The sequence below is a fragment of the Cnephaeus nilssonii genome (assembly GCF_951640355.1).
Source record: "Cnephaeus nilssonii genome assembly, chromosome: 15".
Classification (NCBI taxonomy): Eukaryota; Metazoa; Chordata; class Mammalia; order Chiroptera; family Vespertilionidae; genus Cnephaeus; species Cnephaeus nilssonii.
The window spans coordinates 55,988,934-56,012,428 of NC_137086.1; the positions used below are offsets into that span (position 1 = coordinate 55,988,934).

Consider the following 23,495-nt stretch of genomic DNA (forward strand, 5'->3'; position numbering starts at 1 on the left):
GTTTTAGGAACCTCCATACTGGTTTCCATAGTAGCTATATCAATTTATATTTCCACTAACAGTACAGGAGGGTTCCCTTTTCTCCAGATCTTTACCAACACTTGTTTTCTCTTGTCTTTTTTTCTGACAGCCATTCTCACAGGTATGAGGTGATATCTCATTGTAGTTTTGATTTGCGTTTCCCTGATGGTTAGTGATGTTGAGTATCTTCTCATGTACCTGTTGGCCATAGAATGGTTTTTTTTGAAAAATGTCTATTCAGCTTCTCTGACCATTTTTTAATTGGATTGTTTTCTTTTTTGTTTGTTGTTGTTTTGCTGTTGAAATGTGTGAGTTCTCTATATATTTTAGCTATCAACCCTTTATCAGATAGATAGCTTGAAAAGATTTTCTCCCCCTTCCATTGATTGCCTTTTTATTTTGTTAATGATTTCTTTAGCTGTGAAGAAACTTTTTAGTTTGATGTGGTCTCACTTGTTTATATTTGCATGTTGAATCTGTCTTACTGTTAAATCCAAAAAATAAAAAATTATTACCAAGACCAATGTCAAGGAGCTTACCCTCTGTTTTCTTTGAGGAGATTTACAGCTTCCAGTCTTAAATTTAAGTCTTTAATCCATTTGAGTTGATTTTTCTATATGGTGTGAGATGGGGTACAGTTTTATTCTTTTGCATGGGGCTGTTCAGTATTCCTTACACCATTGATTGAAGAGACTGTCCTTTCTCCATTGTATAGTCTTGACTCCTGTGCCAAAAATTAATTAGCCATATATGCATGGGTTTATTTCTGCATTTTATGTCTTGTTGCATTGATCTATGTGTCTTTTATACCAATACCATATTTTTTATTGCAATCATTTTGTAATATAGTCTGAAATCAGAAAGTGTGATGACTCCAGCTTTATTCTTTATCAATGGTTCTTTGGCAATTTGGAGTCTTTTGTGATTACATACAAATTTTAGGATTTATTGTTCTATTTCCATGAGAAATGCCATTGAAATTTTGATAGGGGTTGCATTGAATCTGTGGATTGCTTAAGGTAATATGGACATTTTAACAATATTAATTCTTCCAATCTATGAACACAGATTATCTTTCCATTTATTTATAGGCTTCTGTCTACAGATGTTTCACTTCCTTGGTTAAATTCATTCCAAAGTATTTTTTATGCAATTGTAAATGGAATTGTTTTCTTAATTTCTCTTTCTGATGGTTTATAGAAATGCAACTGATTTTCATATATTGGTTTTTTATCCTGCGAATTTACTGAAACTAATAGTTTTTTGGGGCTTTGTTTTTCTGTGGTTTGTGTTTTTTGTTTGTTTGTTTGTTTTTTGGTGTCTTTAGTTTCCTATATAAATCATGTCATTTGCAAATAGACACAATTTTACTTTTCCCTTTACTATTTGGTTTCCTTTTACTTATGCCTAAATGCTCTGGAGTACTTCCATTACTATGTTGAATAAAAGTGATGAGAGCAGGCATCTTTGTCTTATTCCTGATCTTAGGAGAAAAGCTTTAAACTTTCCATCATTGTTTAGATGTTAGCTGTGGGCTTGTCATTTATGAGCTTATTATATTGAGGGACATTCCTTCTATACTCATTTTGTTGGGAGTTTTTATCATGAATAGCTATTGAATTTTGTCATGCTTTTTCTGCATCTATTTTTGGTGTTTATCCTATTCTCCTTCCGGTTCTGACAGGAGGAGGGAAGTTTACGGAAGTTCGCCTGCGCTGCAGAGGCCGGAAGCTCTATCATCAAAACGGCACCCGCTCCTCCAATCAAAAAGCTCTGAGCCACACGCCTCGTCCCGCCCTCTCCCGCTTCCTATTGGCGGGTTTCAAACACTGGGGAACCAATGAGAGCGGGCGCAGGCGCCGAGCCGGTCCTCAACTGCGGGCGCGGCCCTTGAAGAGCAACTGTCGCGGAGGGACCATTATGGTGCGATCTGGTGTCTCCGCCGCTGCGGGTGAGTGTGCCGGCCTGCGGGCGCGGCGGGCGGGCGGTACCGCGGAGGCTGCTGGCCCCCTTGCCTGCCTCGTTGTCCCCACCCGGCATTTGGGACACCTGGGAGACGTCCGCGCGCAGGGAGTCCCGAGACCCCGCAGGCACTAACCCAGCAGGTTCTGCAGCAGCAATGCGGGGGCGTCACCGACCCCTGGCCGGTTGGCGGGGGTTGCGCGTCCCAGAGGAGCCAGGCGCCCCCTACCTCCCACCCCCGGCCCGGAGTGGCCCCCGCCGGCCCGAGCCTGCACTGCGTGCGGCCACAGCGCCTCGAGGGCGCGGGTCCCGAGCCCCACCTCCTGGGTGGGCCGGCGTTTGGACGGTGTTGGCGATGACATCTGCTGACCTGACGCCTCCCGGGCGCTTCATTAAACGACCCAACGCCTAAAGTTGGGCGCCTCTGTCCCCATGTTATGGCTCAGCTGCGGCAGGTTTGTTAACGTGCTGGACGTCTCAGAACTGGGGGCCCCGCCGGCCTGTCGGGCCCCACAGCCCCTGCTCTGCACTGCCTGCGCGGTCCGGCGCCCAGGGCTGCCTCAGAGCCAGAGGGCCACGCGAGCAGCTCGGGTTAAGGGAGGCGGAGAGCAGATTTGCACCCTGTAATGTTTTGTTTTGTTTTGTTTTGTTTGCCATTATTGAATATTAGCCTTTTCCAACCACCTGTTTCCCTCAGTCCCTGCCTCTGAACTCCCTTAATTCTTTCTTTTAACCCTCTCTCATGGCTCCTAGATTTTGCCTTGTGTTGTAATTATTGTTGTTTATTTTATCTCCACTACTGCGCTGAAATTTAAAAACAGAAATATTGACTTTTACCCCTCATAGATGTCTTGCTTAGAAAATCACCATAGGCATGTTTGCCATGAACCCCCTAACCTGGCCTATTTTGTCCTTAGTCCCAAAGGAAACCAAGAAGGGTTTGTAGGCAAAGATCATCATCCCTGTTGGGGAAAATATAATAAGACCAGGCCTGGCTCACCAGCTCAGGTGGGCCAGTAACAGAATTTCCTCATGCAAGGTATGTTGTAGCCTAGAACAGTGCCTGTGAGCAAGCGCTCTGGGGTTGGATAAAACTGGCTTCAGATCCTGGCTTTGCCACCTATTAGCTGGGTAATTTTGGGCATATCATTTACCCTCTTTAAATTTCAGACTGTAGGGCCTGACATATAAATGATAAGGTTAATGTTGATATTCACTTGGAGGCGTGGTCTATGTCCGGTGGGCTCAGTGGTTAGAGCATCTGCCAGACCGCCTTAGGTCTCGGGTTCAATTCCCAGTCAAGGTCATGTACCTGAGTTGATTCCTGGTTGGGGGTGTGTAGGAGGCAACCATTTGATGTTTCTCTCTCACATGGATATTTCTCACTTCCTTTCTAACCTCTTCTCTCCTCTGTCTCTTCCCCTCCCTCCCTCCCTTCCACTCTGAAAAGCAATGGAAAAAATATCCTTGGGTGAGGATTAACAACCAAATAAAGAAAAGGAATACAAATGAACTGGCTAAGACCCCGCGCTGAAGTTCTGTTCTTTGCTTGCCTGTTTTGCAGAAGAGCGGCAGAGAAAGCTCCAGGAGTACCTAGCAGCCAAGGGAAGACTAAAGTGCCAGAACAGCAAGTGAGTTTGTCTCCCACAGTTAGGGGACTCTCGTTGCCCTGGTTGCTAACGGCAATGGAAAGCCCTTTTGCTTGTGCTCTGCTCTGACTACATTGGCATCCTGTGGTAACTCAAAGAGGGCGTTTCAGTTCCAGCATGACAAAAACCTCTGGGCAGTATCTGGTACATTGTCAAAGACGTAGGCATTGTTACTGTGACAGTCTCCAAAGGAAGGAGGGGAGGATCTACAATATCACCTACCTTGCTGGAAGCTTCCTCTATCCCGGCTTTTTTCCTGGGAACGTAATTCTTGTGAAGGCAGTGTTTGGTCAAGAGCTGAATGATCAGGCCTCCATAGCTGCACATGAACATCCTGCTCTTTGGTCATTCTCTTAGCTCGGCGACTTGAATCTTTTTCATCTCCTGGCATACATAGACTAATTACCAAAATTCTGCTGCACCAAGAAAACTATATTTTTGCTGATCTGATCCAAAAAAATGTAATTTTGATTCATTCACACCAGACAGCTATTGTGTTGGCTGTGGCACACTGATTGAAAATTGCTGCCTTAACACTTACTCTTTTTTTTTTTAATGTATTTTTATTGATTTCAGAGAGGAAGGGAGAGGGAGAGAGATAGAAACATCAATGATGAGAGAGAATCATTGATGGGCTGCCTCCTTCACATTCCACTGGGGATCAAGCACACAATCTGGGCATGTGCCCTGACTGGGAATTGAACGATGACCTCTTGGTTCATAAGTTGACGCTCAACCACTGAGCCACATCAGCCAGCAGCACTTACTCTTGAGGTGGACATGATGTGACCGATTCACTTTTATCTTTTGTCAACATCTTAGCAATGTTATTTATCCCTCTTCTGAGCATTGATCAATTTTCTGCTCGCTTGGGGTGCTAAACCTTCTTTTTTTTTTTACAAAACAAATTTTTACAAATTTAGCTTTCACATTTTATTTTATTTTTACTTTGGGTTTTTATTCAACTTTATTTCTTTTTTTAAGTAAACCTACTGCATTTATTCAATAGATACTTATTTAATACCTGTGTAATGTATCTCTCTTGGTTCTGAAGACATGCTGCTTAACAAAACAGCAGTCCCGCCCTCCCAGGGCTTATATTCACGATCAAGTCATGATTGAAGTTCCTGTTAGCTTGGCAATTGCTTTTGATCCATGGAGATTAAATCCTTCTAAATTCTCCTCTACTTTCCTTTTTTGCATTTTCTGTCTCACTAACTAGATTTTATATATGCCTATTTCTTTCTTTTTTTTTCCCAATTTTTTTATTAAGGTATTATATGTGTACATATCTTACCATTGCCCTCCCCACACCCCACTCCCATATATGCCCCCACCCCCCAGAGTTTTGCATCCATTGGTTATGCTTATATGCATGCATACAAGTCCTTTGATTGATCTCTTATCTCCCCCACCTCTCCCTAACCTTCCCCCTGTAATTTGACAGTCTGTTTGATGCTTTACTGTCTCTGTATCTATCTTTTTGTTCAAGTTTATAATGTTCTTTATTATCCATAAATGAGTGAGATCATGTGGTATTTTTCTTTCATTGACTGACTTATTTCACTTAACATAATGTTCTCCAATTCCTCCCAGGTTGCTGCAAATGATGAGAATTCCTTCTTTTTTATGGCAGCATAGTATTCCATTGTGTAGATGTACCACAGTTTTCTGATCCAGTCATCTGCTGACGGGCACCTAGGCTGTTTCCAAATCTTAGCTATGGTGAATTGTGCTGCTATGAACATAGGGGTGCATATATCCTTTCTAATTGGTGTTTCTAGTTTCTTTGGATATATTCCCAGGAGTGGGATTACTGGGTCAAATGGGAGTTCCATTTTCAGTTTTTTGAGGAAACTCCATACTGTTCTCCACAGTGGCTGCACCAGTCTGCATTCCCACCAGCAGTGCACGAGGGTTCCTTTTTCTCCGCATCCTCACCAACACTTGTCGTTTGTTGATTTGTTGATGATAGCCATTCTGACAGGTGTGAGATGGTACCGCATTGTTGTTTTGATTTGCATCTCTCGGATAATTAGTGACGTTGAGCATGTTTTCATGTGTCTCTTGGCCTTCCTTCTGTCTTCTTTTGAAAAGATTCTACTTAGGTCTGTTGCCCATTTTTTTATTGGATCATTTATCTTCCTTTTATTAAGTTGTATAAGCTGCCTGTAGATGTTGGAGATTAAACCTTTATCAGTGATGCCATTTGCAAATATGTTCTCCCATGCAGTGGGCCTTCTTGTTGTTTTGTTGATGGTTTCTTTTGCTGTGAAAAAGCTTTTTATTTTTATGTAGTCCCATTTGTTAATTTTCTCTTTAGCTTCCATTGCCCTAGGGGCAGTGTCAGTGAAGAATTTCTTTTGGCATATGTCTGACATTTTGCTGCCTGTGGATTGCTCTAGTATTTTTATGGTTTCCCGTCTTATGTTTAAGTCCTGTATCCATTTTGAGTTTATTTTTGTGTATGGCGTAAGTTGGTGATCAAGCTTCATTTTTTTGCATGTATCTGCCCAATTTTCCCAACACCATTTATTGAAGAGACTGTCTTTATTCCATTGTATGTTCATGCCTCCTTTGTCAAATATTAATTGAGCATAGTGGTTTGGGTCGATATCTGGATTCTCTATTCTGTTCCATTGATCTATATGTCTGTTCTTGTGCCAGTACCAGGCTGTTTTGAGAACAGTGGCTTTGTAATACAGCTTGAAATCTGGTATTGAGATCCCTCCTACTTTATTCTTCTTTCTCAGGATTGCTGTGGCTATTCGGGGTCTTTTTTTATTCCAGATGAATTTTTGGAGAGTTCTTTCAAGGTCTGTGAAATATGCCGTTGGTATTTTAATGGGGAGTGCATTGAATCTATAGATTGCTTTGGGTAGTATGGACATTTTAATGATGTTGATTCTACCAATCCATGAACATGGTATGTTCTTCCATCTGTTTACATCTTCCTCTATCTCTTTTTTCAGTGTCCTGTAGTTTTCCGTGTATAGGTCTTTTACCTCCTTAGTTAAGTTTATTCCTAGGTATCTTAATTTTTTTGGTGCGATGGTAAATGGGATTGCCTTTTTAGTCTCTCTGTCTGTAAGTTCACTATTGGTGTATAGAAAGGCCATAGATTTCTTGGCGTTAATTTTGTATCCTGCTACATTGCCAAATTCATTTATTAAGTCTATTAGTTTTTTGACGGAGTCTTTCGGATTTTTTATGTACAATATCATGTCGTCTGCAAATAAAGACAGCTTTACTTGTTCTTTTCCAATTTGGATGCCTTTTATTTCTTCTTCTTGTCTAATTGCAATGGCTAATACTTCCAGTACTATGTCAAACAGGAGTGGTGAGAGTGGGCATCCCTGTCTTGTTCCTGTTCTTAGGGGAAATGTCTTTAGTTTTTGTCCATTGAGTATGATGTTTGCTGTGGGTTTATCATATGTAGCTTGTATTATGTTGAGGTATGAGCCATCTATTCCCACCTTGTTGAGAGTTTTTATCAAGAAAGGGTGTTGGATTTTGTCAAATGCTTTTTCTGCATCAATTGATATGACTATGTGATTTTTATCTTTCAATTTGTTTATGTGATGTATCACGTTTATTGATTTGCGGATATTGTACCATCCTTGCATTCCTGGGATAAATCCTACTTGATCATGGTGTATGATCTTTCTGATGTACTGCTGGAGCTGATTTGCTAGAATTTTGTTGAGGATTTTGGCATCTATGTTCATGAGGGATATTGGTCTGTAATTCTCTTTCATTGTGTTGTCTTTATCCGGTTTTGGTATTAGGGTGATGCTGGCTTCATAGAAGGAGCTTGGAAGTGTTCCTTCCACTTGAATTTTTTGGAATAGTCTGAGGAGGATAGGTTTTAGTTCTTCCTTGAATGTTTGGTAAAACTCTCCTGTGAAGCCATCAGGCCCCGGGCTTTTGTTTGCTGGAAGCTTTTTGATGACTGCTTCAATTTCGTCCATAGTTATTGGCCTATTGAGCTGTTTAGATTCTTCTTGATTGATTTTTGGAAGGTTATATTTTTCTAGGAATATGTCCATTTCCTCCAGGTTGTCCAGTTTGTTGGAATAGAGTTGTTCGTAGTATTTTGTAACAATCCTTTGTATCTCAGCGGGGTCTGTTGTTATTTCACCTCTTTCATTTCTGATTTTGTTTATTTGGGTCCTCTCTCTTTGCTTCTTGGTGAGCCTGGCTAGAGGTCCATCAATCTTGTTTATCCTTTCAAAGAACCAGCTCTTGGTTTTGTTGATCTTATGTATTGTTTCTTTGGTCTCTATGTCATTTATCTCCGCTCTGATCTTTGTTATTTCCTTCCTTCTGGTTACACTGGGCTTTTCTTGCTGCTCTTTTTCTAGCTCTTTGAGTTGTAGGGTTAAGTAATTTATTACCATTGTTTCTTGTTTTTTGCAATAGGCCTGTAGAGCTATGAACTTCCCTCTCAAGACTGCTTTTGCTGTGTCCCATAGATTTTGGATTGTTGTGTTTTCATTGTCATTTGTTGCCATGATGTTTTTTATTTCTTCCTTGATCTCTCTGGTGACCCAGTCCTTGTTTAATAGCATGCTGTTTAGTCTCCATGTGTTTGATTTCTTTGGATTGTATTTATTGTAGTTGATTTCCAGTTTTATGCCACTGTGATCTGAGAAGATGCTTGATATAATTTCTATCTTCTTGAATTTGAAGAGACTTTGCCTGTGACCCAGCATATGGTCTATCTTTGAAAATGACCCATGTGCACTTGAGAAGAATGTATATTCTGTGGCTTTGGGGTGAAATGTTCTGAAGATGTCAATTAATTCCATCTGGTCTAGTGAGTCATTTAGGATTGCTGTTTCTTTGCTGATTTTTTGTTTAGAGGATTTGTCCAGTGGTGATAGTGGGGTATTAAAGTCTCCTACTATGATTGTATTGCTATTAATCTCTCCCTTGATATCCTCCAGGAGTTTTTTTATGTATTTGGGTGCTCCTATATTGGGAGCGTATATGTTTACCAGAATTATTTCTTCTTGTTGGATTTCTCCCTTTAGTATTATGAAGTGGCCTTCCTTATCTCTTGTTATGGCATTTACTTTGAGGTCTATTTTGTCAGATATAAGTATTGCTACCCCAGCTTTTTTTTCATTTCCATTTGCCTGAAAGATATTTTTCCATCCCTTCACTTTCAATCTGTGTGAGTCTCTTGTTCTGAGGTGGGTCTCTTGTAGACAGCATATATATGGGTCGTGTTTTTTTATCCATTCAGCTACTCGATGTCTTTTGATTGGAGCATTTAGTCCGTTTACATTTAAAGTTATTAGTGAAAGGTATTTGTTTGTAGTCATATCTATTTTTGTGTCTGTATTCCTTCTTACCTGTTTATTTCTTCTTTTTACAGTATTCCCTTTAGCAATTCTTGCATTGCTGGTTTGGTAGTGATAAACTCCCTGAGGCTTTTTTTGTCTGCAAAGCTCCTGATTTCCCCTTCAATTTTGATTGATAGTCTTGCTGGATATAGTATTCTTGGATTCAGTCCTTTGCTTTGCAACACTTTGTATACCTCCTTCCATTCACTTCTAGCTTGTTGTGTTTCTGTTGAGTAATCATTTGACAATCTGATGGGTGTTCCTTTGTAGGTAACTCTCTGTCTCTCTCTTGCCTCCTTTAGGATTCTCTCTTTATCATTTATATTTGCCATTGAAATTATGACATGTCTTGGTGTGGGTCTTTTGGGGTTGATCCTGCTTGGGACTCTCTGTACTTGCGTAACTTTTATCTTTCCCATATCCGGGAAGTTTTCTGTCATTATTTCTTCGAATAGATTTTCTAATCCCTGCTGCTCTTCTTGTCCTTCTGGCAGCCCTATTATACGCATGTTACTTCGTTTCATGTTGTCCCGAAGCTCCCTTAGGCTTTCCTCCTGCTTTTTAATTTTTTTCTCCAATTGCTGTTCAGATTGAGCTTGTTTCTGTACCTGATCTTCTAACACACTAATTCGGTCCTCTGCTTCTTGTAGTCTACTGTTGAAACTTTCCATGGTGTTTTTGATTGTAGCTATATCACTTTTCATTTCTTCCTGATTCTTGCATAAGTTGTTGATTTTCTCATCCATCCAATGTATAAATTCCATGACCATTACTCTGAACTCCTTTTCGGTCATGTTGCAAGCTTCAGTTTCACTAATTTCCTTTCTTGGCGACTCCACATTTTCTTTCCTCTGTGAGTTATTTCGTTTCCCCATTCTGGCTATTACCAGAAAGCTCAAGCTTCCGTTTGCGTGGACCTGGGCCGTATGCTGTGGGGACTTCGCTCCACCCTAGTTTCACTGAAGTGCTCTGACACTAGGACGTGTGGCTGTCTTTGGTTGGTGGGAACCAGACTTGCCCAGGATCAGTGTCCCCAGTGTTCCATGTGGTCTCGTGTGCACATTTAGAATCAGGGGCCCTGTCTGCACCACACTGTTGGTATGTGCCGAGAATGAGATCCTTAGCATGTGCCAGGAGTCAGAGTTTCCCTGTGTCTGCACCAAGACTCGAGTGTCAAAGTCTCTGTTGCCTTGTGCGGTTTCTCGTTGAGAATCAGGGTCCCTGTGTGTGCACGCACCAACAATTGGGGTCGCTGGCTCTTAGTGTGAATGCGCTGTGAGTCAGGGATCCCAGGCAGCTGTGTCCGGCGTGCCAAATTCCCTGAAGTGGAGCTGCGTCCTGTGTGTGCTCTCTCTACTGAGCCAAACGGGCTAGAGCGCACATTCTTAAAATCCTGAAGGTGAGCCGGCTCAGTGCACTCTCCCAAAGTCCCGGAAGGGGGGCGGAGTCCGTCCTGCGCGCCAAATTCCCCAAAGGGAAGCCCCTCTGTGCACACTCTAAGAATCCCCGAAGGGGGAGCTGTGACCCACGAGCCAAATTCCCCCAAATTCCCCGAAGGGGAGCCCTCTGTGCGCACTGACAGATTTCCCCGACGGGGAGCTGCTTCTGTCCCGCGCGCGAGCGCGCGCCAAATTCCCTAAGGGGGAGCGCGTCCCTGCGCAAAGCTCGGCAGCTTGGGCGAGGGGCGTGTCTATCAGTTACTATGGCGCTTTCCGCGCGCCTGTGGGCGCTCAGCAGCTTGGGGGAGGGGCGGGTCTATCAGTTACTATGGCGCTTTCCGCGAGCCTGTGGGCGCTCAGCAGCTTGGGGGAGGGGCGGGTCTATCAGTTACTATGGCGCTATCAGCGCACCTGCGAGGAGGGGGATAGGCTCTTTGACTCACGGAAATCTGCGGGGAAGTCTAGATTCTTGTTGTCCGTTGGTCTGAAGCTGTGATAGCAGTTCTCTGTCCCCAGTGGCTGCAGGGTCCTGGTTTGTGTCAGAAGCCAGGATCCGAGTCTCAGGCAGCTCTGTTTCTCAAGATGGCGTGGTCTCCGCGTCCGCACCAGCCGCAGAGAAGTGTCCGCTTTGTGCGCGGGGCTCCGCCATCTAGGGCTGCCCTGTTCGGGAGCCCCTTGGAAGACCCGCAGAATCTAACTGACCCTAGCTCATACACACACACACACACCACACACGTCTACACTCTCCTCTATGGGTTCCTCACTCACACTCTCTCTCTCCCTACCTTCCTGCCGGTCGCCATCTTTTTTCTCTATATCCTATTTCTTTCTTTAGTTGTATCACTTTTTCCCCTGGTATCTCACTATTTGGAGATATTTAAAACAAGTTTTTTAAACTTGTTAGGCATTATTACTCCAGTGCCTGGCACAGTGCATTAATATTGTTGGAATATTATGTGTATGTGTAGGACATCTCTGAAGGGATCACAGGTAGTGAATAAGAGCAGTTTTGTTTTCTGAGGAGTAGAATAATGAGATTAAGGAGACTTCATTGAATATAATTTTTAATTATTTTACCATATACAGACATTTTAATGATTTAAAATTTCATTTTTAACCTTTTGCACTCGGATGTCGAGATTAAAATTACTCTTTGAATGTATCAATAATTTGAAATATAAAAAAATCCAAATAAATAAGTTTGTATGAAAAGAAACTCCAGTTTTTTATTCTACTGCCGCGCTTTGTAAAATCTGGGGTATTTAAAAAATTAAATCCCAAGTAGAATAAAGGAATCGAGAAAAAAGCAAGCGAGTGCAAAGGGTTAATGCCTCTACTTTCTAAGCCTTGTTGATCTTTCTGTACTAAAAATTAATCTTATTTTTTCTTTTATAGGCCTTATCTAAAAGCCAAGAATAATTGCCCAAATCCTCCATCTTCTAAATCTGTAAGTAGAAATTAGTCTTTTATTTTTTTTAATTTCTTTATTGATTAAGGTATTACATATGTGTCCTCACCCCTCCATTAAGAAATTAGCCTTTTAAAAAATATTCATTTTGGGTGGTTAGTACTAAAAATAATAAAGATGTTAGCAACCTAAAGAAAATGTTTTGCACAAATATTTCTCATAAATATGGGAACAGTGTATAAGGGACAGGACAGAATTGTTTTTTGAAAAGTACAAAATGTTGTAATTCAATTTTGTTAACAAAAAAAAAAATCTTTAAGTGCACTTTGGTCTCTTCATAGCAAAAATTTTTGAACACCTACTATGTGTCTCACTTGCAGGTCCTTGTAGCCTTATAAGATAGGTACCCATTTTACAGATAAGGGAACTGAGTCAGAGGACAGCTATTAAATGACAGAGCTGAGAGCTATTGGTCTCAACTACTTTGGAATGCTGTTAAACAAGAATATGCTCCCTAATCAGTTCCATTCAGCTAGATTGTGGATATAATGGAAAAGGATCCCAACATACTTCGGGTTTAACAGAATAAAGCCATAAAAAGTTACGTACTAGATGTGTTAGTATAAGGAGTCTGTAGTACTCTCTGTACTTTTCACTCAATTTGGATTTGAACCTAAAACTGCTCTAAAAATTAAAGTTTATTAATTAAAAAATAAAGTACTGATACATGCTGCAACATGGGTGAATCTCGAAAACATAATGCTAAGTGAAAGAAGCCAGACACAAAAGGCCACATCATATCATACTGTGTGATTCCATTCATATGAAATGTCCAGGATAGGCAACTCTATGAAACAAAGTAGGTTGGTGGTTGCCAGGGTCTGAGGGGAGAGGGAAATAGGGAGTAACTTCTAACAAATATGGATTTTTTTTCTGGAGTGTTGAAAATGTTCTGGAACTTGTGGCGATGGTTGTACCTAAAACCCACTGAATTGTACACTTTAAATTTTAAGGGGATGCAAATTATATCTCAGGTTTTTTTTAATGTACAAAAAAGAGCAAATAAGTTTTTTTTAATGTACAAAAAAGAACAGCACACTTTGATACCAATCTCCATGCCTCAGCAGTAAGTGATAATGGAGAGATCAAAGGTGGATATGAATGTTGCGGCTCAAGGAGTAACCCAGCTATAGCCATGTGGGTGTACCATCTATTTCTGCCCCCACCCCAGCAACACCACACATACCCATACAATGCTCTGAGTAGACATTGCCTCGCCCTTAGTTTCAAGTGGCTCTGGTTTCAGACTTCTTTACATACTCACAAAGTTTACATAGGAACTCTTGACAATATTATTGAATGAAACATAAAGAGTAGTAGCTTTAGCATATTTTCCCCTGGAAACCTATGCTTTACAAATGTCTGCCAAATTAACCTTCCTGTGTAATTGCTAAGTACTGATGCTCCTCTTCTTTACCATATCAATTCTAACTACCCTCCCTATTTTTCAAAGTTCTCTGTACTCTAGTCCTACCTTTCTTATCCAAAATTAAGTCACATGACTGAAACATTTACTTATTAATAACATAGAATCTAACCTTAAAACCCATCCTGAATTCACAAATATGACTGACTTCTGTGATGTTAGATGCTTATGGAGAGCTGTTAAAAGTTTCTCAGGCCTCCCAGCATCTACTATATGTCCTTGCAAGTGATGAGACAAAGGTTCTTGAGTGACACTGTGGCCTTTACAAAGGCAGTGTTGTCTTTAAAATATTAGTGTAGCTGTACAAATGACTAGGAAGAACTTGAGTGGTATTCTAACGTAAGTATACTGTGTGTATATCTTTCCAGGGTCCCTCAAAGGAACACTTCACTGGGACCTAATGGGCATGCATTCAGCAAGTACTTGTTTGGTTGAGGCATAGTTTTTTAAACAGCAAGTTTTGTATGTTCACTGCATCTCTCCTTAATTCTATCAAGCTAAAAGATTCTGATATATTTTTTAGGAACTCATTATTAAAATCCTCTATTAGTGAACCTTTATTTTCTAAGGTTTCAACTTCCTTGGTGAAATTCTAAATAAAGTAACTAATTTTTTTTTAAAGTTAGTTATTCTCTCATAAATTTTTCTTTTTTATATTTTTCTTTGTCTTTTTAGACTATTAGACCCAAAAAGGATGTTGCCAACCATGTTGCTTTGCCTGTCAAAGCTACAAGACCCATCAGCATTAAACATCAGCCCAGAGCTGCCATTATCCCAGGGTCCCAGAAGCCAAAGTTGGAGCCACCAAAACTTCTGGGCAAAAGGCTGACTTCAGGATGTGTTTCTTCTCTCCCAAACTGTAAGCCTTCCAGCAACCGTCAGCAACAGCACAAAGCTGGAGCATCCTCTGGAGAGCTGTCGAGGAAAACTGTAGGGTCCCTTAATATACAGGAACTGAAAGCTGCAAAGCAGCAGGTGACAGATCAAGGAAATACTGCACATGCAAACTCTGTGGACAATGTCCGTGGTGAGAGTGAGTCCTCACACAACTTTCTAAAAGAGGTGAACAAAGAGAACTTGTCCCAAACTGTACTGGACTCTGAGAAGACACCACATCCTCAGTTATGGACCAAAAGTGAGCCAAAGACTAGCTCTTATAATCAAACCAAGAGCATTTTGACCCCTAAAGAAGCCTTGGGTAAAAGTTCATTGAATCGTGCTGTTCTGAAAGACAGAGCTAATAAACAATTTGTTGGAGAAACACAAACCAGGATTCCACCAGGAAAGTCACAGCAGCTCCCTAGGGGAGCAGCTCTTGTGAAACTAGGAGGAAAACCCCCAAAGACAGTTCCCTCTCACTCTGTTCAGACCCTGAGTAGGACTCAAGCATCGAAGAAACCAGGGGTCAAGGACCTGAAGGATATAAATATTAATAGGGGTAAATATGAAAGACCAGGTGCAGCTAAGTTACAGTCACACGCTGCTACTGAACAAAAACCAGAACTTACCAGACCCAGGACATGCCCCAGTCTACTTCAAGGAGGACCTGACCGCCTTAAGCAAGACAAGAAACCCACTCAACCTAGTTCTAGACCTCAGACGTCATGTGTGCAGCAGAAATCCAAGGCTGTGAGCCAAAGGCCTGCCCTGGCTGTTGGCAGCTTCACGTCAGTCATTCCCAACACCCCAAGCGTAAGAGTAAGTACAGCCAAGGGGCATAAACACAGCAGCAGCTGCCAACACAAAGCACGGACCCTGGACTCCAAGTTGAAAAGGGCTCTTCCCCAAAACCCCTTTCTAAACAAGACAGCTCCCAAAACTCAAGCTGGAGGCACAGTCGTAAATGGAAGAGGAATCCCAAATGGGACCCAGACTCACCCGGATGTTAAGAAGAAGATCACAGCAGAGGATCGAAGGTATGTTGCTTTAATTCCAAAATTGCAGTTTAAGATGATTAGGCAAATTGACCATCAGGAGTACTTGGTCAGAAAATAGGCCATAAATAATGGCTCCTGGGTTCCTCTTAGCTTCAACTCTGAAAAAAAAAGAATATTGGAAGCAAATATAGTAAATATTCTCTAACTTTCTGTGTGCTTGAAGCAGGATGGTTGAGTAAAGAGTTGTGGTTGCAGGTATACATGACTCGCTCAAGAAGTCCCTTCAGGTTGAGCAGCAAGGGAAGAGGGCCAGGAGGAGGTGGGGAGATGCTAGTCCTTTGTCAAGCAGACCAGGGGTTAAGTCCAGAAAAGCTATCGAGGAAGAAGGAATGGGCAAAGTTTTGGAAAGTCAGTAAGACAGAGAGGAGTAGTCATAGTTACGGTTACATGACTACATTTGTTAAAACACAGAACTGAACTCTTCAAAAGGTAAATTTTACTGCATGTTATTGAACACTTGTGTATTTTAGGTACTGTGCCAGGACAGTCAGGATTTTTGCCTTCCTACAGCTTGCATTCTAGTGGAAAAGACAGGAAGTGAACACATCCTATATAATAAGAGGCTAATATGCAGTTCGACTGAATGGCAGAATGACGGGTTGCTATGACATGCACTGACCACCAAGGGACAGACAGTCAACCCAGGAGCTGCCCCCTGGTGGTCGGTGTGCTCCCACAGGGGGAGCACTGCGCAGCCAGAAGCCCTGAGCCGGGCTCATAGCTAGCGAGTGCAGTGGTGGTGGCAGGAGCCTCTCCCACCTCTGCGGCAGTGCTAAGGATATCCGACAGTCGGACATCCCCCGAGGGCTCCCAGACTGTGAGAGAGTGCAGGCTGGGCTGAGGGAACCCCCCAAGTGCACAAATTTCATGCACCGGGCTTCTAGTTGTTTAAATAAGACAGGATAATTTCCTAGTCAGGAAGGACTGAAGGCTGATTATGCCAGACCCCCGAGGCAGGGATGAGTTTGGGTCAAAAGACTAAAAGGACACCAGAGCTTCTAGAGCAGTGGTTCCCAACCTTCTTTTGGCCATGCCTCACATACGCATCTCTAAAACCTGGTGCCCCTCACTGTGACATATAATTCTTATTATTCAAAAAGTGAACGCCTAGTGGATTAGAAAACTATGGTACATCTACACAATGGAATAATACGCTGCAGTAAAAAAGAAGTTCACATTTGCAACAGCGTGGATGGAATTGGAGAGCATTATGCTAAGTGAAATAAGCCAGTCAGAGAAAGATAAATATCACATGATCTCACTCATTTATGGAATATAAAGAACGACATAAACTGATGAACAAAAACAGATCCAGAGACAGAGAAACATCGGTCAGACCGTCAAACCTCAGAGGGATGGTAGGGGAGGGTGGGGGTAAGGGGGAGAAATCAACCAAAGGACTTATATGCATGCATATAAGCCTAACCAATGGACACAGATAACAGGGGGGTGAGGGCATGCATGGGGGGGATACAGGGGATAATGGGGGGATAAGGAAAATAAAATGTTTTAAAAAAAATAATTATAAGGGATTCAAGGCAACATGGGGCAGCCAGATACCATCTTTTCTACAAGTTTATTTGAAACTACTGTACAAAGTGTAAATAAATCGATTCCTTTTTTCCTTTTTCTGAAAGAAAAAAAAAGTGAACTCCTATTCACATGGAGAAAGCCTAAAAGGCCATTAACTAGGTCTAAACAAGTTTCCATAGAACATGGCATCCATGAAAGAGAAAAATAAAAGAATGAAAGGAAGTTGAAGTACTGAGGAAGAAATCACTAAGAAATTGTTTAAAAAAATAATAATGTGAAGTGATATGAAAAATAGCAAATAAAGTTTCAAAACATATAACAGAGAAATGCATAAATATGTCACAATATATATTTATATACTGTATATGAGGCCCCTGGAACCATAAGAAATGCAAAAAATTCACTGTTAACAACTCACTCTCAAATTTTCCCGCCTTAAAAAGTTAAATTGCCTTCTGAGGAGGGGCAACCACTGCTGCCATTGCCCATTTGCAAGTTGCTTTTAATTCCAGTTTCCTGACTTTGTACTTGAAGGTGTTCAGTGATGGTACTCAAATCCATGCATAGCATATACTTTGAAGCTTGACCATGTACCCAAAAACCTAAAACCATTCCTCCCCTCTAATTGCATAACAGGAAACAGCTAGAAGAATGGCAGAAATCTAAGGGGAAAATGTATAAGCGGCCTCCAATGGAACTTAAAACAAAAAGAAAAATAATAGAGGAAATGAATGTTTCGTTCTGGAAGAGCATGGAAAAAGAAGAGGAAGAAAGGAAAGCACAGCTTGAACTGTCCAATAAAATTAACAGCACTCTGACCGAGTGTCTGCAGCTCATCGAAGGGGTGAGTGAGGAGGGTAATCTCCAAAGCTTTGACCCAGAGACATTTTTCTTAAATAAAGTGTTGGGGAGGTAACCTCTGTCTAAACAGAAATTTCATTACTCGCTGTGGGGGGATAGTTTTGTGTGTATCTTTTCAGTTTTGTCTGTGGTTGTAAGTCTGCTTAGGGCTTGTATTTCTTGGGCCAGTTTCACTAATTTCGTGCCTTTTATTTAAATCAAACTTGTTAAAGAGTTCTCTATTAATCTTTTTAAAAGGCCGTCTTTTGAGTTGTATTGATTATTTTTCTCTTATATCAATGTCTACATCTATTTTTACGTTTATTGTTCTTTTTCTAGTCTTTTCATTGAAAGTTTGGACCATTTAATGCTACATTTGTCTCTGAATTTAGCTTTGGTCATGGCCTTCAGGTTTTATAGGTAATGTCCTTTATCAGTCAGAATCGAGTCAGAAACACAGAAACCACACCAGGTATTGTAATAGATAGAATGTGGTGTTAGGATTGGTTACACAGAGTCTTATGTGAGTTCCCTAGAAGCAATCACTAAGGAGAATTTGTGTGAAAGTAATTTATTAGGAAGAGGCTCCCAGGAAAACAAAAGGGAGTGGGATGTGGGGCCAGAAAGGGAAGGAGACCAAGCAAAGTCCACGGAGGGTGACTGGCACAGTCCCACAGGAAGCTCTAGGGACAGTGCGAGCCATGCATCTCAGAGTCGGTCCTGATCAGGGGCACTGCACTGATTAATGGCTGCCCCTGGGGGACAAAAAGTCCCAGGCACTTGTGACTCTGACACATACTAAGAGGTGCTGGTGCTGGCTGTTGGACATGACAGCACTTTGTGAGCATGTGTGCGCAAAAATGGTGAAGGGAGATATTGGTGTTGCAGCCATAACTCTAGGTCCAGGAGAATATCATGTTTGGGGGTACAGACCTAAAAGCTAGGAGAGACAAACCCGGGTGAGACTGGGACTCTAGCTCTAAAGAGGCATACTGCCCAGCAGAGGTTGGTGCCACCGAGCTGGACAAGGCCCTGCAAGGCTGGGTCAGACCTTGAGAAAAGGCTGCTTCCCCATTGGTGTGGGCAGGGTTTGTGAATACCAGGAAAAAGGGGGAGGTAGAACCAGTTGCTGCTGCCAGGGTAAAAGACCATTGTTGTGTGAGGAAGGCAGAGAGGAAGAAGAGGTCCCCTCTCCTCTCCCGCCCTGCAGTTTCCCTCATCGCCCCACACTGGCAGAGCCCAGTAGGGAGCTGTTGTCTGCAGGTGGTTTACAGAATTCTAGCCCCAGGGTCACAAAGCCAAGAAGAAATGAAGGATTTGGAGCTAAGACACCATAGCGTAGTAACCTTGTGTTCTTCTTTTTGCTCATTTCTAAAAGGTTTGAGGCTTCCATTTTTAACAGGTCTTTAACTCCAGAGTTATCTTCAAAAGTATCCTTTAACTTCCAGATGTGTTAATTTTTTTTCTTGGCTATTTTAATATTTAATATACTGCATAGAATTTGTTGACATTTTCTTTCTGGCCTTAGTCTGATCAGTCTTGGTAAGTGTTGCAAAAGTGTTTGAAAATAAAATATATTCTCTGTTGAATGGAACATTCTACATGGGTATCCATTAAAACAAACTTAGAAAATATTAATAGCACAATTATTTGTATTTGTTAGTTCATTTGTTGCTTTCCAAAAGAAATATGCCAAAGTCTCTCACTGGTACTTTGATTGATGATTTCTCCTTGTATTTCTGTCAAACTTTTACTGCCTAATTTTTAAATTAGATTTATTGGGGTAACATTGGTTAATAACATTATATAAACTTAAGGTATACAACTTTATAACATGACATCTGCGTACTCCATTGTGTGCTCGCCACCCGAAGTCTAGTCTCCTCCCTTCGCCATGTTTTCCAGTTCTCTTGTTAGGTACATAAAGACTCAGGACTTGCTTTCATTTTCCTTCTGTCTTATGTTAATCTTGCCACACCTGCTTTTTGTTTCTGTTAGATTTTGTAGGGTAAATCTTTTTCCAGCCCTGTATTTCTAGTATATCTCATGTGAATACATACAGTTGAATTTTTTTAACCAAATCTGGAATTCTCTGCTTTTAAAAAAGCACATTTTGCCCACACACATTTATTGTAATTACTCATATGCTTAAACTTACATCTGTCATTTTATTTTATAATTCAATTTATATAAATTCTTTTTTCTTTTCCCTCATTTCTGTGTTTGATTTAATTTACCTTTTTCCATAAAGAAAGCATATAAGTTAAAATCACAAAAGATAGTGGTAGATGTAGGCTCAAACATGGTGTGCAAGTTACATGTCATATTTTTTTATAGTTTCTTTTGTTTCAAGTCCTCTACTTGAATTCTCACGTTTATTCACTGGTTACTTCATGATTTTTGGATGGTGAGCTTTCTGAGTCCTTACGCTTGTGAAGATGTCATTATTTCACCTACATGCTGAAATCATAGTTTGGCTGGGGGAAATTTCTAAATTCAAATAGTTTTCCCTGGAAAATTTGAAGCTAGTGTTTCATTTTGTTTCTTCCATCTGGGGTTGTTGATTTATTAAAGTTTGTGTCAATCTAATCCTCTATAGATAATCCTGGTTTCCCTCTCTAGAGGTGCTTAGGGTTTTCTTTTTATCATTTGTTTTCTAGGTATAGTTTTCTAAGTAAGGACCTTTCAGTCTGAATACATGCTTCCTTGGTCATTTCTTGGAGATTTTCGTCTACAACTGCTTTGAGTGTGTGTTCAGCTTTGTTCTGTTTTTCCTCCTAGAAGTTCTCTTGGGCAATATTGAAATTCCTGCATAATAGACATATCCTCCAGAACTCTTACCTTTTCTTGTCATACACTCTCTATTTCTTTGTTGTTGCATTGGATTCTGGGAGAATCCCACACCCGGGTTTTCAGCTCACTGTTTATTCTTCAGCAGCATCAAGCCACCGTTCTGCGCTTGTGTTGATTCTCTTCCACAGCAGCCCATTCTGGTTTCATGAAGGCAATATTCTCATACCACCCTGAAGATAACTGCAGTGCTCTTAAAACTTAGTCATCTTCCCTCCCTCAGCCGTTTAGCTGCAGTGTCTATTCTTCTGGGTGGTGAGTTTTATGCCTCCTCGTGTAGTGTTGGTGATTCTTGACTATGAGCTGACCTCTGGGTCTCCCCACCTCCCCTCCCCCATCTCACAAGGAGTAGAAGGTGCTGCCTGGCTGAGTACACCAGTACCTAGCGCATGTTCCTCCTGGTCCATTTCTGTGCCCTGCTCTGGGTACAAGCCAGGATGGTACCAAACCAGTGAGGCCACTTTAAAGTTCCTTTTTGTGGAACTTAACCCTCTTTCATATATACCTGCATAGATCCCCAAAACACACACATGCACACCCCTATAACCCTGGCACACCTGTGCCATCCTTTATGCCTCTGTTAGAGTCATATGGAAATTATGGTCACTATTCAGTGTTCACATTGTTGTGGATGTTGATTACTCAGTTTGGTTTGGTTTGGTTTTACACCACATAAAAATGTAGAACATATTTCTTACTTCAGCTATGATAAACATTTTCCTGTTTTTTTGGGCTCATGTAACTCTTAAAATTTAATAATCAATGTCAAAACTCATTGAAATGTACTATTTAAATGGGTGTATATTATTATGTGTAAACTGTACCTTGGTAAAATTGAAATGTTTTTGAAGTTAAAAATAATTATTGATCAGACTGATTTCTGCATAACTGCTATGTTAATAATAGGAGACATGAGTAACAGTGAGATGGTAATCATTTCCTCCGGGTATTTTTTTTCCTAGGGTGTACTTTCTAATGAGGTATTTACCATATTGTCCAGTATTCCTGAGGCTGAAAAATTTGCTAAATTCTGGATCTGCAAAGCAAAGTTCTTGGCAAGTAAAGGCACCTTTGATGTTATCGGACTGTACGAAGAGGCCATTAGAAATGGGGCAACAGTGAGTATCTGTCTTGGGTGGGTGATTTCCTGAAAATTCTCTCATATGAGTCCTATTGTTTGCAATATGGCAGTTTATATTACATTATATATGTAATGTAACTTCTAATTCACTTCATAAAGTTATACATAGAATGCGAAGTTCAGTATGTCCTTTATGAACATTTTATTAAAATATTTGCCGAAACCATTTTGGCTCAGTGGCTAGAGCGTCGGCCTGCGGACTGAAAGGTCCCAGGTTCGATTCCGGTCAAGGGCATGTACCTTGGTTGCGGGCACATCCCCAGTAGGGGGTGTGCAAGAGGCAGCTGATCGATGTTTCTCTCTCATCAATGTTTCTAACTCTCTATCCCTCTCTCTTCCTCTTTGTAAAAAATCAATAAAATATATATTTTTTTAAATATTTATGCTTGCCCAGCTAGCGTGGCTCAGTGGTTGAGTGTCAACCTATAAACCAAATGACCATGGTTCTATTCCCGGTCAGGGCACATGCCCGGGTTGAGTGCTCGATCCCCAGTAGGGTGCATGCAGGAGGGATCAATGATTCTCATCATTGATGTTTCTATCTCTCCTCTCCCTTTCTCTGTTAAGTCAATAAAAATATTTTTTTAAAAAATATTTATGCTGTGTAAACTAACAGAGTCACTTTTCTTTGTCTCACATAGTACTTATCATATAAATATGCGCTAATGGAAAGTATTAGCATAGCACGTTACAAAATCACATCAATTTTCAATACTTATAAAGTCATACCTCACCATAAAGAACCTATATATATGCTAATTCCAACACAGCAATATCTATAAATCAATAACTCAGAGCCATTGTATGAAATTCCTTTTAATTGTAAAATTACTATCTCTATAATTTTTAACAAAAATATCAAAATAGTTTTATAGCTCTTCACTTGCATGTTGCTTTTTGTGTCATCATATATTTATTTTCATGATTGTTCAGAATCAGAGTTGTACATGCCTATAGTTTAAACCAGGTGTCCTCAAACTACGGCCCGCGGGCCACATGCGGGTGTTTTTGCCGTTTTGTTTTTTTACTTCAAAATAAGATATGTGCAGTGTGCATAGGAATTTGTTCATAGTTTTTTTTAAACTATAGTCTGGCCCTCCAACGGTTTGAGGGACAGTGAACTGGCCCCTGTTTAAAAAGTTTGAGGACCCCTGGTTTAAATAGTCAAATCCTACATAATAAAAAGGTAATATGCAAATTGCATCACTCCGCTACGCCCACGATTGGGCCGGCTAGAGGCACGGGGGGCGGGACTCAGGGTGGCCGATTGGCTGGCGGTAGGAGCGGGGGGCGGGGACTCGAGTCCCCGCCCCCTGCTCCTCCCGCCCAGCCTAAACGGCTGGTGCTGCGGGAGGACCCATGGGGCAGGCGGAAGACACCAGTGGCGTGGCTGCCGGCACCAGTTTTCCGCGGGCACCAGTTTTCCGCGGGCACCAGTTTTCCTCTGGCCACCCCACGATTGGAGCGCCTCCTGAGTCCCACCCTCAGCCTTCTGGAGGCGCTCCCATCGGCCGGTGGCCAGAGGAAAACTGGTGCTGGCAGCCAGGTGAAGGAAAGTCTATTGCACGAAACTTCGTGCAATGGGTTTCTAGTAGTTTGATAAGGTTCTTTCAATAAGGCTTCTGCTCCCCTTGCCTCCCATTTCCAACTTCCCAGAACAAATTGATTATTTTTATATTTACCTCTATAATTTCAGATAACATGCTTATATTGCTATTATCTGATGTTTTTAGTTTTAGACATGATTGTGGACTTCCAAATACAGAGGAATAGGATTTAACCTCTTTCATACACACCTGCACAGACCCCCAATACACACATATTCCTATGACTCTGGCATACCTCTGTCATCCTTCATGCTTCCTTCCATTAGAGTTA

General features: G+C 41.3%; 1 protein-coding gene across 1 annotated transcript in view; it reads left to right on the forward strand.

Moving 5' to 3' along the window:
• Positions 1-1,876: 1,876 nt before the first annotated feature.
• The window catches only part of CKAP2L (cytoskeleton associated protein 2 like), a 28,563-nt gene continuing 6,944 nt past the window's right edge, over positions 1,877-23,495 (forward strand). Inside the window, exons 1-6 of the mRNA XM_079792432.1 lie at positions 1,877-1,972; positions 3,548-3,614; positions 11,818-11,869; positions 13,992-15,232; positions 17,423-17,630; positions 21,439-21,594. Of these exons, the coding sequence (XP_079648558.1) occupies positions 1,942-1,972; positions 3,548-3,614; positions 11,818-11,869; positions 13,992-15,232; positions 17,423-17,630; positions 21,439-21,594 (1,755 nt within the window). The 5' untranslated portion in view covers positions 1,877-1,941. The remainder of the gene's footprint in view (positions 1,973-3,547; positions 3,615-11,817; positions 11,870-13,991; positions 15,233-17,422; positions 17,631-21,438; positions 21,595-23,495) is intronic.